The following is a 19,997-nucleotide window of genomic DNA, read 5'->3' on the forward strand; positions in this document are numbered from 1 at the left end:
CCTGGTTTTCTGGCATTAAAAATGTCGGCGGTGTTTGTTTTTGTATAAAGTCTGAGTTGTTTAGGAATCTGGCCAGCTGTACTTTTTTGTTTCTGTTTACGTTAAAGTCTCCAATTATTATAGCATACTTGTAGAGGCATGCTTTAGTCAGAATGTTTTGTTCAATGTCTGAGTGAGGATGGATATATACGAGGAATATGTGGATTTTGTCGTCCAAGTAAGGTATTGTAAAGTGAAGGCAGTCGTTTAGTGGGTTGTTTAGAGAGGGAGGGTTTGCCTTTCCCAGTTTTATTTTCGGTTTTAGCAACACTGTGGCCCCTCCTCTAGCGTTATTAAGTGTGTTACCATGTCTGCAGATAAACTGCCAGTCTCTGTACGTTGGTGTCTGTCCAATTTTAGTCTTCGTTTCTACAAACATACAACAGTCAGTATCGTTTTGTTCAATGTAGTTATAGATAAGATGTTTTTTATGGTTTAGTCCGTTGATGTTGGCGTAAATCATTTTTAAGTTGAACGTTCTGCATTTGTGATTGTTTGTCTAAGTTGTTCAAAGGGTTCGGTTGGGGAAATCCTGTTAGGTAGTGACAAATCAAACATCAAAATATACATGTGGTTGCCAAAAAATACCGCCGTGGTGTCAATGTTGAAGTCTTCAATAAATTGTTTCTTAAGTTTTTTAAGCAGTTCTTCTCTATTATTGTTGTTGGTTTTATTAATTTGATGTTTATATTTGTTTATAATAAAGTCGTGAGTTGTTATGGGGGAGTGGACTCTGCTCTCCTTCGTTAAAGCTTCTGACACCTCAGCGGTCTTTTTGTTATGGCACTTAACCTTTACATTCGGAATTCCTTCTATCGGCGCTGTCGGTCTTCTTGGACATTTTAGGCTCCAGGCTGCGTGGTCCTCTGCGTTGCATGCAGTGCACTTCATGGGTAGAGGGGATGTACATGTGCTGGTTTGGTGGTTTCCTTGACATTTGCTGCATTTAGTTGGTTTTTTACAGTCTTCAGTGCGGTGTTCGAATGAGCTACATCGGCTACATGGTGCTGGAATTGGTTCCGGTGGCTTGCTCTCAATAATTCTGTACATACGTCCCAGAAAATGCACTGCACGGTCGGTCATGAGTTTTTCATACGTCGCCAGTTCGCCTGTGATCAAACGCATCATCAAAGTGGGTTTTCCCCTTTGCCGGGAGATTATTCTTTTACAGAAGCGAATTTTAAGCTGCATTTTTTCTAGGTGCTGCAAGAACATCTCATCAGAAATGTCCAATTCCACTCCTGTCGCTATAACTGAGTAGGATGGGGTAAAGCTTCGGCTGGAATTTGTTTGAACTTGTGTTGGTTTAGCTGTGTATAAACTGAAAGAGTTTATAACTTTTTGTTGTTGTAAAAGGTCGAGTAGTTTCTTAGTGGTGTTTTCATCATTAGTCTTGATTATGAAATTGGATTCTTGCTTGATTATAATGTCTTTGTTATTGTAGTTGATTTCCTCCCATTTGAGAGCTAGTTGTACTCGTGTCAAAGTCGATGGTGCAGTAACAGTAAATGTACACAGAAATGTTGGATGTTGAAGTTGAACATTGGTGTATTTGGTAATTGGTGTTGTTCCTGTTGATGTGGTTGGTTGTGTTAATAATTTGTCGAATGCAGGTCTTTTCGCATCCCGAGTCGGAGTTGTAGGTGTGGGGGTGGGGGGGGTTGAGTTGGGTTTTCTACCTCTTTTCTTGGATTTGGGTTTTTTAAACCCTTCATCCTGGGAGGTCAAGTCCGACTCGGACTCTTGCGAACTCCCAGGATACATCTCTTGATTTATCAAACGCCCTGTAAATCCACCTGATAAGCTATCTTGTTGACAAACAAAATTTTAAAATTCCTATCCGGCACAAAAAAGTTTTTACAGGTTGTCCGCACTACACACGTCTGTACCGTATGAATGCTGCTACGAGACTCCTGATTGCTTTTATTATTTACAAAAAGCAAAATTTCTAGAAATCCGGACTCAATAATAACAGTTCATTTACAGTAGAATAGATTTTCATAATTTGTGACAATATGACACGCACTGTATTATTATAATATCAGCTTTTAATTATAACTTTCTAACTTAAATCTCAAGGGCTCCTGTCTAAAGTTTTTTTTTTTTTAAACAGTAATCTTTTGAGACATTGCTTTTAAGTGGACCTAAACAAGCTCACTCCCTAAGGGTCCGGTTTGTTCTCCTATTTGCAGTAATCTTCACTATCCTAACGCCCTACTGACCCTTCTATCAGTAATGAAAGTTCGATCGGGATCTATTAAAATTGACGGGAAATTCCAATTTTCCCGACAAAGGTCGAAGGGCCTGAAAATAGCTTAGAGTTGTACTACTAATCTTTGGTCCTCTACACACAACACCAAATAATAATTATTACTTAAACCTGCCCAGTGTTGATCTTAAACCAACAGAGTTAATTACGTTGTTATGAATATATGAATAAGAAGAATTGTCCCTAATTACGTTTGCTGGTTATGTCCTAAGTAGAAACAGAAAAACTGGCAATATAAAGAGACTTTTATTAGGCTTAAACCGTCGAGACAACAGCTGAACTAAATGTTTTAGATTTAATTGTAAGTTTTGCGGGTAAAAGAAGCAGATGTTCCGTAGCATTCTTGAAAGTTTCGCGTTGAAATTCCTTCGGGACAAAATTTAATATCGACTGCTTACACTATAAATAAAGAGCGGATGCAATTTGATTCGGTCCCCGTAGAAAAATGGTCTGATCTAAAAGTTCCGAAAGCGGCTTTTCGCTAAATTTAACAGCGACGCGTAAAAGAACCCCCAGAGCCACGGGCTTGGAAATTAATTTCGAATTTAGGGTCCTACCGGAAGCGTAATAGACATACCTTGACATAGGGTTCACATGTTTTACGAGTTTACATATAACATTCCATTAAAATTCCATTAGCGCATGAATTGAATAATGCTCGTGATGACCTTAATGCGGTGTCAAAGGCGCAATTAATATCGTGGTCAGTCTGACGAGCGTGGTCAAAAATTACGATATGACAAGTGAAAAATGTTCTATCCGGTTATTAATATTGTTGGAAATCACTTTTTAATCAATTATTCAATACAGCTAATTTAAGACTATAATAATTATTTAGGCTCTATCGATCGTATACCAAACTTTTCCTCAATTCAACTACTCACGTAAACGATTGAGGCAGGTGCAAATTGGGGGTTCGCTTACTTAGTCAAGCTTTGATAGTCTATCAATTAACGCTTTACCTAAATATTGAAGCAACCGAGAGGGTAACCGAAACTAGTTAACCAAAAACAATGAAAACATTGTCATGTTACGGAACGTGGAAATATTAGGACTGAAATAATCGCGGTCCGTGTATAATCATTGTAGAAAGCCACGCTTCGTAGCCAAGCACAACAACATAAAACCGCCATTTTGGCTTATTTCGACTGATGGGTAGTAATCCGTGACATATGGTCATAATGGTGAAACTCATCAGGATGGGATAGGTCACGAAACCGCAGCGTGGTTTTCGATTATTTCATGGACAGCTGGCAAATGATCTTTACAAAGTTTATATTTGAATACTTGATTATACTCAAAAAGTTTACAAATTTTCAGTCCTAAAACTAAAAGGTTTCTTTACAAAATGTACTAATTAGTCCAAATTGGCCTTAGTTTATATTTCAAAAACTCCTTTCCTGCATCGGCCTACTTAATTACGTATTTTAGGTTCAGGAAAAGTCGTTTTCCAAGCTAAAATAACCAGAAATCCAATTTAAATTTTAAAAATCTCTTGAAATGCGGCAAGCGTCGACAAATATACGACATACTACTAGAATTCCAGCTTTTTTGGACTCACATTTCGATTTTTCCAACCCTGAACACACTTATTTTTAAATAACCTACCTCGAGCATGTACGAAGTCATTTTCTTTGAAACTGGATTTTGCATTTCACGTCTGAGGTCTCATTATTTTCCTCCAAAGATCAGATTTGTGGATGATAGGAATGACGTGACACAATTAGACGTGCTGTAAAGTAAATTTGGATCTTAAATCATCGTTCGTACAACCACTAATATGTGGTATAAATCCCGAGAATTCCTTATTTATTAGCGAAACTGTTATTTACGACTTTTGGGATGACTGCAAACCTCCAGAAGTGGAGAAAATTGACAAATTAGCTGTAATAAGTTTCATATGTTTTGTCCAATTTTGTTGCAGGTCGTTTTTCAAACTGTGTAATTAAAGTTGCGGAAAATGACTTGGCAAAAAGTGTGTCAAACGCCCTCAATATTCGTAACTAATAGCGGTGCATTTGCAATTCCAGGCAAACGCTGAAAATATCCAGTTCCATGCCGGATTAAAAATTATTGCCAGACATTTCCGTTGAAGTCCCAATCGGAATTTAGATTAGATGGAATCGGTGCAATAAACCACATTTTTCCGAACGAAAAAAGACGTCATTATCGAGTACCTATTCTACTGACAATCATTATTCCAAAGGGGTTTATTGTGTTTTGCAGTCACACATGTCAATCAGTGTGTGCTTTTTTAGAATAAAACTTATCGGATTTCCACATAATAAAAAGAAAATTGTCAGGTTTGACTTGTTTTCCTTCTCCTTATCGTACTCTGGAATCGTAACGCGTAGAAATACAACACGATTATAAAAATGGAATAAACCGGCGTTTCATATCCGATTTAGTTGTGAATACCATAAATCAGGAAGTGATTTTTAACAGCAATATTGCGTGAATAAAGGAGATAGTCAGTCAGTAGTTTTTACGTTCAAATGGGACTGCTCAATTACATAGTTTACGGTGGAAAAAAAACTAAAAGGGGATGAATCTATGTTCCTATGAAATGAAATGAAAACCACCCTGTATAAGTAAAGAACAGAACTGATTCTGGAAAGAATTTACAAATACAATAAAAAAGTAATCAATTTGTGGTTTCTAAAAATTAGTATTTTATATGAATAATGTTGAGTAACAAAACTGTTAAATTTAAAAAAATATATAAAATAAGGATTTTTTTATATTATTTTCTTCTAGTTCATATGTTTAAAAACCAATATGCACTCTTTTTGAACTTTGAAGCAATATTGAAATTTCACTGATAATTAAAAAAGCATGAAAGAAAGTTAGTAGTAAATCGTTTAAATTTACAAACCATAAACCAACAGAAATTATACTTTTTTTTTTGACAGACTTGGCAATTTTAATTTGTACACTCCAGTCCATATAAATTTTAAAAACAAAACAAGTTTCGTTAATAATTGATAGTGATAAATTCTGCAAGCGGACTTGTTTAAATATTGCGGAAAAACAATTAAACAATAAATTTATTCCACATAACAGCCTCGCTATGTGTAAACACTGCGTATTGTTGTTGTTTTTCTCAATTAAGTAGAAAATATTGATATCGAGTTTGCCGTAATTAAACTTGAAAGGTTTTAATAATTTAAAGCAAATTGCCTTAAATATCCATTAAGCTGAAAAGGAATTTTAAACAAAATTATGGAAAATTACATGGCAGAGGACGTAAATTATCGGTAAATCGAGGACGTTGAAGTGGCGGTTTAAACCGTTTAATCCAGGAAATTTGTTTTATGGATTATTTTTTGATCTTGCTCAGTTATTTAGCTCGTATATTGTGTCATAATTCACTGGGTGAGCGGCAATAAACTGTCATTAAAACGCACAACAGTAAAATTAAATTCAATTTGCTTTGCGTCTGTACGCGTGTAGTGCTATTAGGTCGTGCGAATGGGCCGAATGAAATTAGCCAGTTGTTAAATCACGTAGCCCATTTAGTGACAGAGAGTCCGGTCCTGGAATCTTGTACGTGCGAAACATGCCTATCATTGACCAGTCAGAAAAGCCATCTAGGCCGTAATAATCAATTTAATCCGTGACTGGTCTAGAATGTCCCCATAATGACTCAAGTTTCGGAATGAATTCAGGATAAATCCACGATTGCCAACGTATTTAGCTCACTGTCGACCAATCTAAATCAATAATAGCGTTATCTGAATCGGTTTAGCATAGAATTGGAACACAATGGATGCGTCCGATATAGAATACATCCAATAGCAGAATCCAAAATCAATAACATTAACAAAGAGAACAAAATTATTTAAGTTGTAATTTCTAAAGATGTATTATTTTTTATTCATTGTTCTGCATTAAAATGTTACGGACCTGCAAATAAAATTATATTACAGAGATTAGTTATTTACTACTACTAGAATTAGAGTCAAGTTTCTAGAATATTTTCAAGGTTTTTAACTTATAAATTGCAGTAAATTTTGACAGTTCTCACGTAACACCATATGACAATTGTCAAAACAGTCAAAGGATTCCTTGGTAGGCTCATGGAAACAAAGTATAGGCAGGTTCATGCTGTTTTAGAGACAAAGTACTAGTTTCACAGCCTTGTTACTGTTAATTGGACACTAGTCACGTGACAATCCGCGTAACTAATGTTCTAGGGTCACGTGAAAATTGTCAAATACGTCACAACTGTCAAAATTTGCCTGCGAAAGCTCAAAGAGACAAGCTAGTCATTTTCTATGCAGTGCAGCAGCCAAAAATGTATTTTTTAGTCTTGTAATGAGTATTTTGACAATTGTCACGTAACACTTTAGTAAATAGCGTCTTATTGTTCTATGACATTTGTCAAATGTGTCAAAACAGTCAAAGGATTCCTTGGTAGGCTCATGGAAACAAAGTATAGGCAGGTTCATGCTGTTTTAGAGACAAAGTACTAGTTTCACAGCCTTGTTACTGTTAATTGGACACTAGTCACGTGACAATCCGCGTAACTAATGTTCTAGGGTCACGTGAAAATTGTCAAATACGTCACAACTGTCAAAATTTGCTTGGGAAAGCTCAAAGGGACAAGCTAGTCACTTTCTATGCAGTGCAGCAGCCAAAAATGTATTTTTCAGTCTTGTAATGAGTATTTTGACAATTTTCACGTAACACTTTAGTAAATAGCGTCCTATTGTTCTATGACATTTGTCAAATGTGTCAAAACAGTCAAAGGATTCCTTGGTAGGCTCATGGAAACAAAGTATAGGCAGGTTCATGCTATTTTAGAGACAAAGTACTAGTTTCACAGCCTTGTTACTATTAATTGGACACTAGTCACGTGACAATCCGCGTAAATAATATTCTAGAGTCACATGGAAATTGTCAAATACGTCACAACTGTCAAAATTTGCCTACGAAAGCTCAAAGGGTAAAGCTAGTCACTTTCTATGCAGTGCAACAACCAAAAATGTAGTTTTCAGTCTTGTAATGATTATTTTGACAGTTGTCACGTAGAACTCTAGTAAATAGCGTCCTATTGTTCTATGACATTTGTCAAATGTGTCAAAACAGTCAAAGGATTCCTTGACAGGTTCATAGAGACAAAGTATAAGCATCTTTTGAATTTTAGGTTAAGATTAGTGATGATGATTGCTCACTATTGAAAGTCTTAATTTGGACAAAATTTTGGTGCACACTACTATTAAATCCTGAATAATTCGGTATTTGAAACATCCTCATATTATGACGTGATGTTGAGCTGAAATGGCTAAGTTGCACCGTTTGGCCCCTAGAAGGCACCAAAGTTTCGTCTCGTTTTTGCTAAATATCTCGAAAACGCTTCAAGTAGTACATACCCAAAAAACTGTCAAAAATGCACAATTTGCAAACGACAAGCATTTTCGTATTCTCCAGGTCCAAATTAGTTAAAAGGATTACATTCTAAAAATTCAATATGGCCACTGTCAGTATAGTAGACCATTGAAAGTCTTAATTTGGAAACCATTTTGATGCGCTCTTTTAGTAGTAATTAAAAAGTCTACATTTCTGGATAAAACAGGATCTAAAATTAAAAACAACTTAAACAAGCAATTTTGTTATTTTGTTGCTGATATTATAAACTAAAATACAAAAGTCATTATCGCAGGTTTAACTAGAGATAACAATTTCGCGTATAAACGTTTCTCGTTCGGGTACAAAATCAATAACAAGATCGAATTAAAGGAAAACAGTGGAGAAAATGGAAAACACAACTCTTGCTGCCAGATAGCGAACGTATTTAAAATCAAATGGAAGGTGGGAGGGGAGGCCCGAAGGGCACTTAACGAAATGGTAAACCTGGAAAAAGCGGAAGCTAAATACTCGTATATTTTCGTTGGAGATGCTGGCGAGATTTTCCATGCAAACCGGATTTCTGGAAAAAGGTAATTTAAGAGGGCCAGACACGAAACTTTCGGTCCAGATTGGAGATAACCGAAGCCGACCAGGGGAGGATAGAGCACTAAAAATTTACTAACCCTAATAAAACGACAAAAGTAATGGTCGCTTTACGACGTCCTGGCCACTACAATATTTATATGAATAAGGATGCACATACACGTACGTGACAGTAATCGGTTATATTGCTTTACTCTTCACTACGGCCAGCCATAGACGAACACCCTGGGGTTGCATGGAATCGTTTCAGGTTTTAGTATCCCGAATTAGATCCGAACAGCGTTTGTACGAAAGTGGACATGAAATTATTTTTGTGGGACAAAACATCGCAATGCTTTGGGTAACACAAATCAAAGCACGTCACGTTAGCTTAGCTGGAAAAACATAAGAGGGAAGAAAACAAGTTAATTGTGGTTGGAAAACACTCACTTGATGCAAAGCTAAGAATTTAGGTTTTTACTGGAATCCGTACTAAAGATGTTGTGGAATGAAACCAGAAATTACTGTGTAGGAATAAACCTAAACCACATTTGAACTTAAACGTTGTCCTACTGGATGTTACAATTATTATTTTGACCTTTCCTTCTATGAAAACTTAATTTATATAGACTAAAAATAGAGATAGACACAACTTTCCGGAACAACCCACTGAATTAAAGCGAGTAAAACATTCAAACTGGGAAAATAATGCACTTTTGACGTTTTACTATGCAAGTAAGTGTACTTGCATGGGACTTTGCCGGAATTTCAATGACACAAAACATTATTATTATCTAGTCGGGACGTCATAAACAACGGCATCACAATGAGAAATTCCTTCACTTATCTCCGCCTCTGCCTTTTCATAACTTTTATGAAATGCCCGAGAATAAAATGTAGCAATACATAAATTACAAATGTTATTCTTATATGGGGCGATATACCCTTTTCGAGGCGAATGTTATTATGATAAAAGACATCCAGGAGAGTTTCACGTCTAAATAAGCAACGTACACTTTATCTGGTGGGTTTGTGATGTTCTATTCCCTTTTCAAAAACATGTTTCATAATATGCTGGAGTTGTTTACCTCCACGTGATGATTGTGGGTGTTTATGGTGGGTTTTCTTCCATTTAAGACTAGCAATTATAAAACTGGAAATAGAGGTAAATCCTCTTAAAACAGTTGTAATGACGGTGAATTGCATAGCTTTCAGTTATTAGTCTGGAAAATGGCAGTAAAGCTGGGTAATCCATTTCCACGCTCCGATTTTACAATGAAGAGTTGGTTATTTTCTGGAAAGCTTTTCCTAGTTATCAATTACTTTTAAATCCAACTTGTTTTAGTGGAAAACAGTTTTCGACAATACTATTTTTATATTATTCCTTTTTGTATCAACAAATGTCTTTTTGAATTTATAAAATTCATTTAAAATTATGTTCTAATTTCTAATGCATCGAATTTGTAACACCTGCTTCTAATCCATTCATTTGATTTAATTTCAAAAATTATATTAAACATTTTGATAATTAGCAGAAATTCAGATACTAAAAAGAACTCAAACATTCATAAGTAAAAGAATAATACCTGATTTTTAATATTGTTATTTTTAAAAGCAATTTTAAGTACTTACTGTATGTGTGACTTAACTACACATAAAACTTACTACACTTAACAAATTTCCACGTTTGAATCGTGATAATTGACTTAAAAACTGCAAAATTCATGAAAAGTTGATTTTCAAAAGTTGTTAAACAAATCCTAAAATTTACACCTGTGAACTGGAAGTCTATATCAAATTCATAAAAATTGTCGATACTTAATAACTGTAAATTGTTGTCAAATTCATGAAAAACTGATTTGATAATTACAATTTTGCTAATCAAGTCAATTTTCAACATTTTTAAAATAAATTTTAGTACTTGAATAATAATTAAGATACCAATGGCATTATAAGGTCTACTTCGACCGTTTGCATTATTTCCTGTAATGCTTGTGGTGTCTTCAAATCAAATTAATGTCCGACTTTCATTCTGTAGATATGTCTTTAAATAATAGTCAAAAATAACGTTATATGGCATTATTTCTTAGATAATGTGGTAGTGTGACTTAACTACACATAAAACTTACTACACTTAACAAATTTCCATGTTTGAATCGTGATAATTGACTTAAAAACTGTGATTGATAATTAAAATTTTGCCAGCCAAGTGGATTTTAAAAATTTGTTAAACAAATTTCAGTGTGTCCTGAAAGTCTATATCAAATTCGTAAAAATTGTTAAAATTAGATATTAACGTCGAATTCATGTAAATTGACTTCAGATTCATGAAAGCTAACTTGATAATTCAAATTTTGCCAGTCGAGTCAATTTTCAAAATTTCAGTGCTTGAAACATGATAATTGACTTGTAAACTGCTAATTTGCATCAAATTCTTGTTAATTGACTTAAACACTGCAAATTGACATCATCACAAAATAATTACGGTTAAATCAGTTTTTGTTTCTAATACAAACAATTTCAAGCTGTCACAAACATTGCATGAAAAGTGTTCCAACTTATTACGACAAGAAAATCAGTTGTAGAGATTACAGGTAGTGAAATCGAACTGGAATCTTCTCCAAACTGATTAACTTAAGGCAAAAAATTTCATATCCAGGTAAGTTGGAAATTTCCCAACTAAATCGATAATTTCCTCAGAAAGTTACAAGGAAATTTGTACGAAATTTATCGACAAACTTTCATACTCCATTTGCGATTCGTTCAACAATGTTAAGAAGTTTAATATCACCGTTTATGCGATTGTAATCGACATTAAATTCCCTTCTTTCTCCCCCAAACGTATTTGATTTCATTTTTTAAGTTTAGTTATTATAACCAGAAATTGCGAATAAACAATATTATATTTAAAATAAGCCGAACAACTGATGCGTCATTGGCAGATTCTCTCATAACATTCGAATAAATATGCACGAAATAAATTTAATATTGTTGGTTTGTTTGTTGATTAAATTGCCTCTGAAATAAAAGCAGTGTGATCTTTTCGATACAAATCAACTCGGGAAACTAATCGATTTTCTAGATATTGTACTTTTATAATATTCAACGCGATAGAGAGTGGAGGAAATTGATTGATCAAGTAAAAGTTGAACAACACTAAGGAATTTTACTAAAAATACCTTAACGGGATGCAAAGCAAATAAAACAAGATCGAAGTGGGAAAACTTGGAGCAAGTTGTTAAAGTAAAGACGATATGCACAAGATAAATGAGGTGTGTAAGCACAACCCAACTCTTCGGCTCGGAATTGTAAAGTTTTCCTAAGTTGAAAGTTCAATTTTACTATAAAAATTGTTTTTTTTTTTGGAGTGTAATTGAGGAACAAATGGACGTTGGTTAATTAGTTTCCGCCACCCTATCAAGCGATAAATTGGGCGGCAAATTGAAACATTACTTCCTAATAAGGTCATTTGCCACCTGGGTAATGAATAATTAATCTCACAGTAACATCTCTCTCACTTTTTATTGAAGAATTTAATTTTGCATTTTTGCATTGAAATCTTTTTGGAGCAAACTAACCTAATTTACGAGTTAATCGATTACTATAGTTTGGATAAACTTGAAGAGGATCAACCACCAACAAATTTATACCAACCAGATTTGGACCTTTTAGCCTTGGTTTTAGGGGGCGATATTTCACCCTAAGAATTTATGCCCGCATGGAACGGTGTTCGGTAACACGCAACTAGGGTTGTTATTTTCCGCATTTATGACGTATTATCTGCCACCGTATCTGGCCGCTTTGTTTTACCGCCCCCGTTTTGCCCCATTATCTATCGATTCCAGATGTACAAGTTGTAATTCAATTATTATTAGCCATTTAGCCGATGAGCCTCAATATGGCATCCACATTCAATATATTACTTTGAACTATGTATCCGTAAAATATAGCGTGTGAGTCTATTATTTTTAAAGAAGAGGATGAAAACAAGAATAAATTGAAAAGAATGCATTGAATTTATTTTTCTTTCATTTTGATCATTTAATAGAGACTACAAATAAATCAAAATAGTTAATATACATCTTCATAATTATTCGTTAATTGTGATTTATAAATTATAATAATATTATTACTGTGATACAAATTAAAGCAGTGAGGGAAGGAAAACTTGCGTGACATACATAAATTCCAACTAAAATATTAATATAGTAGATAAAAGGGCTTTATGTTGGGTAATTTAATAAACATCTCAAATGTGTCGGAGTCGGTTTTCATACCATTTAATGTTCGCGCATATATCACATTTAAATAAAATATTTAACGTTATCAGTCGCATTTCATTTTAACGAGCGGGGAATAAAATTCGTTGGTTTTTTGCATCCCGAGCGGTTATCGTTGGCAATTTGAAGCTAAAAAGACAAAAAAATGCCGGCGGTTTATAAATTGTTGCTGTTCTTACATTAATCACAAAGTTTCCCGTTATTCCCGACAAGTTGCAACTTTTTATTTTTGGATGGCGCTGTAATAATTCAAAGTAGCACATCTGCGTCCCAACTAAACTGGAAAAAATGAATTTCAAATATGAGTAACGATTTAAAATGTCAAACGCAAAACTGTTAAGGGTTTATGCGTTTAAACAGGCTTGATTCCCTTTTAACTAGTAACTAATCCTAGTTGTCCCTTGTGAATGTAACAGAGAGAGACTTGAAGGGCGCAAAACATCAACTTAGTTCTGAAGGGTTTAGTGGGGTGTGACAGCATAATTTGATTACAACCGAGAGATTCAAATTGACCATATGGAAGGATTTAAATTCATTTACTAAACAATTATTACTGTCGCGTTTGTCGAATAAATTTCATACGTTTCAGTTCGGATTATGTACGAGCTTACGTTCCCTCCAGTCTAATTTAACGCGAATACATATTTCATGTAGTTGGAGGACGCGAAACTGCCAATTCGAGTTAGATTCCAACCTGGAAAGGGCCATAATTGCGTAATGTCGAGTATGAAATTATCTTCCATTGATTTGTTTTAAATTGCAGGTCATTGAAGCTCAGTCCTGAATTTAAGAGGATGCTAGTAGCACTAAAAGCAACTTTAAAAAAAGAACACAAATTTACTATAAATCATCAGGGGATATTGAAATAACACAGAAGAAAAACAAAAAATGTCATACTTACTTATATTACAATAAAAGTGATTTATTTTTCAGTTAGTTTAGAAAAGCAGTTTGTTACACCCTGTCACTTTTTGCCTTGTAACACCTTAACGAAGTCCTGAACTGCAAAAACACCTTAATACAATCTTGTAGAGGATGAAATTTCCTACAAGTTTCCTTATTTAATTTTTTTCCTAACTCCTCAAATAACGGAGTTACGTTCAGTCAAAATGAAGTTGTTCAAAAAAAGCAGTTTGGTGAACCCTGTCAATTTTGTCTTGCCTTTAAAGGTCACATGAGACTTTTTCCACGTCAAAACAAAATTTGAAAGTCACGTGTTTAAAATCTCACAATATTATTTGAAAAATGACCGTTTTTCAGTTTAAGCTGATATTTTCAACGTCACATGACACTTTTTAAGGTGCAAATGGTCATGTGACGATTTTTAATCATCAAATTTAATTTTAAAGGTCATGAGACTTCTTCTTTCTTGAAATCCTGAAGATCACGTGACAGTTTTAAATATCAAAATGTTATTTGAGGAGCCACGTAACCGATTTTCACTTTAAGCTGATATTTTCAAAGCTTTACATTGAAAATGGTCACGTGACTGTTTTAAATGTCAAAACATTATTTAAATGGTCACGTGACCGTTAAAGTTTAAACTGATGGTTTTTTAAGTCACGTGACAGGTTTAAGGGCCGGTTTTCAGTATGAACTGATATTTTAAGAATCACTGTTTTTAAGTCGTAAATGGTCACGTGACTCTTTTCAACCATCAAATTTAATTTTTAAAATCACGTGATTTTTTTTTAACATCAAAACGGAATTCTGAACCTTGCCTGACTGTTTTATATGCCAAAATATTATTTTCAGGGTCACGTAACCGTTTTACAGTTTAAACTGATATTTTCAACGTCACATGACACTTTTTAAGGTGCAAATGGTCACGTGACTATTTTTAATCATCAAATTTAATTTTAAAGGTCTTGAGACTTCTTCTTTCTTGAAATCCTGAAGATCACGTGTCAGTTTTAAATATCAAAATGTTATTTGAGGAGCCACGTAACCGATTTTCACTTTAAACTGATGTTTTCAAAGCTTTACATTGAGAATGGTCACGTGACTGTTTTAAATGTCAAAACATTATTTAAATGGTCACGTGACCGTTGAAGTTTAAACTGATGGTTTTTAAAGTCACGTGACAGGTTTAAGGACCGGTTTTCAGTATGAACTGATATTTCAAGAATCACTGTTTCTAAGTCGTAAATGGTCACGTGACTCTTTTCAACCATCAAATTTAATTTTAAAAATCACGAGACTTTTTTAACATCAAAACGGAATTCTGAACCTTGCCTGACTGTTTTATATGCCAAAATATTATTTTAAGGATCCCATAACCGTTTTACAGTTTAAAGTCACATGACACTTTTTAAGGTGCAAATGGGCACGTGACGATTTTCAATCATCAAATTTAATTTTAAAGGTCATGTGACTCTTAAAACGAAATCCTGAAGATTACATGACAGTTTTAAATGTCAAAACCACCTGATCGTTTCTAAGTTTAAACTAATATATTTTTTTTAATCACGTGACCTCTTTTGCGGTAAAAACGGTCACGTGAGTTTTTTAACACTAAAACTGATCCTGAACTGATCCTGAAGATCACGTGACAGTTTGAAATATCAGAATGTTATTTGAGTAACCGATTTTGACTTTAAACTGATATTTGTACTGATTTTAAGCCAAGTGGCACTTTTTACTGTTAAAATGGGCACGTGACGGTTTTCAATTCTCCAATTTATTTTTAAAGGTCACGTGACTTTTTTTAAACGTCAAAACAGAATCTTAATACCGTTTTTTAGTGTTAAACTAATACACTGAATCAGGTGACTATTTTTAAGGTTAAAATGTCATTTAGTTTTAACTCTGATATTTTCAGTCACGTGACCTTTTTTTATCGTCAAAACGGATCTTGAAAGTCACGTGACTTTTTCCATGATGTATTTTAAGTATACAATTTAGCAATTGGCGTTGAATGAGTTAAATTCAGCACTGTTTTGTTGTAATTCTCATGCTCCATTTTACATTTCTTAGAAGGGTTGCACAGCAAAGGTTTTAATGTATATTAGGTAAAATACTCACAAAAACCTGTGGAAAAAAATAAATCATACTAAAACCTTTAAGTTAAAAATTTTAAACGTTAAAAATTCAAATTAAGCATTCGAAACTATCCCAGCCAATAATGCGAAACTTTCCGCCTGAACTCCACAAACCACAGAATGTCCTAATGGCAAAGAAACTTCCACGACAGTTTAAATTGAACCAACTTGGAAATATAAATACGAAGTTCCGTGGAAAAGTAAGCAACCCAAGGCAATATAGTAAGTATACGTTACTGTGTATGTTATTTTTGTTATTTTATCTTGACGAGAACCTTCCAGTAGTTTCACTGTAATTAATATTCCAATTAACCAAGAGTTTAGGGTAAAGAGATTAGGGCGAATGCCTCCTTTAATAATTCTAAGCCGATTAGCTCAGATAAGGATTTACATTTTAGAATTTTTCAGTAATCTAAAAATGATGGTAGGCTAGGAAACGCAGCTGCTAACCTACAAAACGGAATTAACCACAAGAAATATTTTTTAATAATTGAGTCAAGTTTAGAAATGTAATTTCAAGATTTTTGTAGTGAGAAATCGTAGAGAACGGTCCAGTATATTGAAATATGTATAAATAAATTCTCTAAGGCTTCTTTGCTTCCAACTTTTTGGAAAGTTTGTGAATTGAAAAATACAGACTTAAGTTTCAAGTTTGCATACGTAGTATGCTCAATCCAATAATACAGCTGAACATACTAACTAAATAACGCAAGAATTTAGTTTTTTAACAAACTTCTATGCAGCTATTTCAAATTTTAATTCATTCACACAAAAACGAAAATATTCCACCAGTAGAACAGTTTTCATAGAACAAATTCCAATTTATGCCCATTGTAGCAGAATTAACTTCGATCGGTTGCTGGCTGGTCTGTTCAGCTCATTTACGTGGAAACTTCTGATCGAGCGTCAAGTCTGACAAATTTAGAAATCGATCGTGTCTCTCTCCCAAGATATATTCGCCAATATATGCGGCCATAAAATTGGTTTCGCCTCTTCAATGTTCCACCGTAAAATACAGTTTTTTACCCACCCACGCCTTACGAAAATTGCATTTTCCCACTTGAACCGGTTTTGACGGATGACATTCTTAGTTTAATGTTCTTACAATAAAACTCAAAAGACAAGTAGCTTAAGTACCCTAAAAGATAATTCTTCTAGTTCTGAAGAAATCATTTACAACTTTTAAATTATCTTATCTTGTCTTGATTATGACTTATTTTGAGATATTTAATTACTTCTTAAGAAGATAAATCACAATAAATTTTGCTACAAACATTGTTAAAAACAATCCAAACCCAGACATTTCAGTTCGTACAATGTATTGCTCTTTAGGGACTTCCAAACCACAACCCAAGTCCAAACTTTCGCGAAAATTGAAATTAAATTTGTTAAAAGTGTGTATCTGAACTTTTTTAATTTATCCCATGTTTGCTTTGCTAAAAAGTATTAAAATTTCCTTACTACAGTACAATACTTCTTTGGTTTTATCTACATTTAACTGTACAAAAAAGAGATGGTGCAAAACATAATTGAATTTTCTTCCTGGCACAAAACATCAGGGTTTGCCAACTTGACGTTAAAAATTTGCACACAGATTAAACCAGGTTTTATAAAATGACTACGTAGGGTTTATTAAAATAACTAATTAGCTGACGTGGTTAAAACATTCACAGTTTGTCGGTAAATATTGTAAATTGTTTGGGATTTCAACCTAAAGGGAAAATAAGCAGTCTGAAATTGTTTGGTTGGTAATACAATTTAATGGGTATGTTGCCATTATCGTTAGGCAGCAGTATTGTTATGGTCTACAGAAGGGTCACTATACACTTTTAGAAAGTGTTTATATGGACTGTTGGTTGTTTTAATCTAAGCGAGACCTTAAAAAAAACACTAAAAGCACATATCTCTGGGGGGTTTGCAAGGCTTCCAGAAAACTCCGTTTTAATTAAGAGAAATTCGGTTCTTTGCTTCTAAACCCCTGTTTTGTTTTAATTCATTCAGCACGAATTCAGATAAACATTTTAATTTCAACGTTCTTTGTTCTTTGAGGCTTATCATAAAGCAGTCCCAATTCAAAGTGTGTGTATTTTTTGAGTGGTTAGAGTAACGAGTTGACAAATACCCACTAATCTTTATTAACTTGAGTTAAAAATTAGTTTATCTCCAATAGTTGATGTTATGGAGTTATATCCACGAAAGTCTAAAGATATATTATTTGTTTTACTCTTTAAAAGGGCGTTTTACACAAATATACAAGCACAAATATATATAGATAAGCAAAATTCTAATCAATTGACTCTTCTGCATTAAATTTTGTAATTTTAACTAGTTAAGAATGATATAATCACAATATTTCGATTGTGGCAGAATGATCGATCATTTGACTATTTATAAGTCAAATAAACGATATTTTTCTATTAGGAAATGGTGGAAAAGTTGATATAATTTCATAGCATATTTTTTGACAGACGTCGCTTTGACCCTAAATTACACCTTTCCTACGAACGGTTTTCCATAGTTTTCTAGGTCAATAAACTGGAATTTGACAATGTTGCCATATTTACAATACACCAAAATAAGTTTGAAACGTCACAACTGTGGAAATTACACCCATGAAGTTATAAAATACATTACATTTTATTTATCCTTTTTTCCAGTTTACAAGAGAGAGTTTGATCTATGAACTGAATTTTGACAGTGTTGCCACAGTTACGACACACGTAGGTGTATTTGGAAAGTCACAACTGTAAAAATCTTTCCATGAAGCTATAAAATGCAATTCCTTCCATTTATACTCTATCTCAGTTTACGAAAGGGTTTTCCATAGTTTTATAGGTCGATGAAGTGGAATTTGACAATGTTGCCATATTTACAATACACCAAAATAAGTTTGAAACGTCACAACTGTGGAAATTACACCATGAAGTTATAAAATACATTACATTTTATTTATCCTTTTTTCCAGTTTACAAGAAATAGTTTGATAGTTCTATGAACTGGATTTTGACAGTGTTGTCACAGTTACGACCCACGTAGGTGTATTTGAAACGTCACAACTGTAAAAATCTTCCCATGAAGCTATAAAATGCAATTCCTTCAATTTATACTCTATCTCAGTTTACGAAAGGGTTTTCCATAGTTTTATAGGTCGATGAAGTGGAATTTGACAATGTTGCCATATTTACAATACACCTAAATAAGTTTGAAACGTCACAACTGTCCAAATTACGCCCATGAAGCTCTAAAATAAATTACATTTTATTTATCCTTATTTCCAGTTTACAAGAGAGAGTTTGATCTATGAACTGAATTTTGACAGTGTTGCCATAGTTACGACACACGTAGGTGTATTTCAAACGTCCCAACTGTAAAATTTTTGCATGAAGCTATAAAATGCAATTCCTTCCATTTATACTCTATCTCAGTTTACGAAACGGTTTTCCATAGTTTTATAGGTCGATGAACTGGAATTTGACAATGTTGCCATATTTACAATACACCCAAATAAGTTTGAAACGTCACAACTGTCCAAATTACACCATGAAGTTATAAAATACATTACATTTTATTTATCCGTTTTTCCAGTTTACAAGAAAGAGTTTGATAGCTCGACGAACTGGATTTTGACAGTGTTGCCGCTTTCTCAACAGTCAGACATAAGTTTGAAACGTCACAACTGTGAACATCCTTCCCATGAAGCTATAAAACGCAATTCATTTAATTAATACTCTTTTCCAGTTTGCAAGAAGGTTTTCAAGAGTTTGATAGCAGGATGAACTGAATTTTAACAGTGTTGCCATATTCACGACACACACAAGTACGTCACAACTGTCAAAATCCGTCCATGAAGCTATAAAACACAATTATTTTTATTTATACTCTTTTCCAGGTTCATTTAAGACTAAGATAAACCAAATTACAACCTTTAAGGAAATTTGCAATTTACAGATTTGAAATCTGTAATTTGGACTGAAAGTCAGTCACGTGACACAAAAAAATGTCATTTTTTTCTTTCTATAAACTAAAAAGTCCATATCTGAGGTGGAAGTTGTTTTGACTGTTTTATCACGTGACTAATAATAATTTTATTTTGATTATGAAAATTTTAAAGTTTTCTGTGATTTTAAATTGAATGAGTGAAAGTCAAATTTAAAAGAAATTACAACCACAAGTCACGTAGTCAATCAATTTTTTTTTTAGTTTTAAGAAACTAAGATTAGAAATTTTCAAAAAAGTCACATGACTAAAATTTGTTTTTATTATTTTTGTAATTTTTTTTTTAAATCAAAACTAATGGATTTTTATCACGTTTTGGATTTTTGCGAGAAAGAGGTTAACTAACTTAACTTCAAAGAGATATTTGGCATAAATTATACAACCTGAACAAAAAATATCATTAAAACTCACAAAACGGTGATACATAGTGACACATAA

The 19,997-nt window shown here is 33.6% G+C and overlaps 1 protein-coding gene across 1 annotated transcript; it reads right to left on the bottom strand.

Moving 5' to 3' along the window:
• Positions 1-492: 492 nt before the first annotated feature.
• LOC145735469 (uncharacterized) lies at positions 493-1,946 on the bottom strand. Its single transcript, XM_081989383.1, has one exon. It carries the CDS (start codon positions 1,801-1,803, stop codon positions 505-507), a length of 1,299 nt encoding a protein of 432 aa, XP_081845509.1. The 5' UTR covers positions 1,804-1,946; the 3' UTR covers positions 493-504.
• Positions 1,947-19,997: the final 18,051 nt, after the last annotated feature.

Source organism: Ips typographus, linkage group LG11, assembly GCF_016097725.1.
Source record: "Ips typographus isolate SLU linkage group LG11, UJ_Ityp_2.0, whole genome shotgun sequence".
In the NCBI taxonomy this organism is placed as follows: Eukaryota; Metazoa; Arthropoda; class Insecta; order Coleoptera; family Curculionidae; genus Ips; species Ips typographus.

Excerpts from the sequence above, each read along its gene's own strand:
- LOC145735469 (XM_081989383.1), bottom strand. The coding sequence starts at position 1,803 with ATGTATCCTGGGAGTTCGCAAGAGTCCGAGTCGGACTTGACCTCCCAG.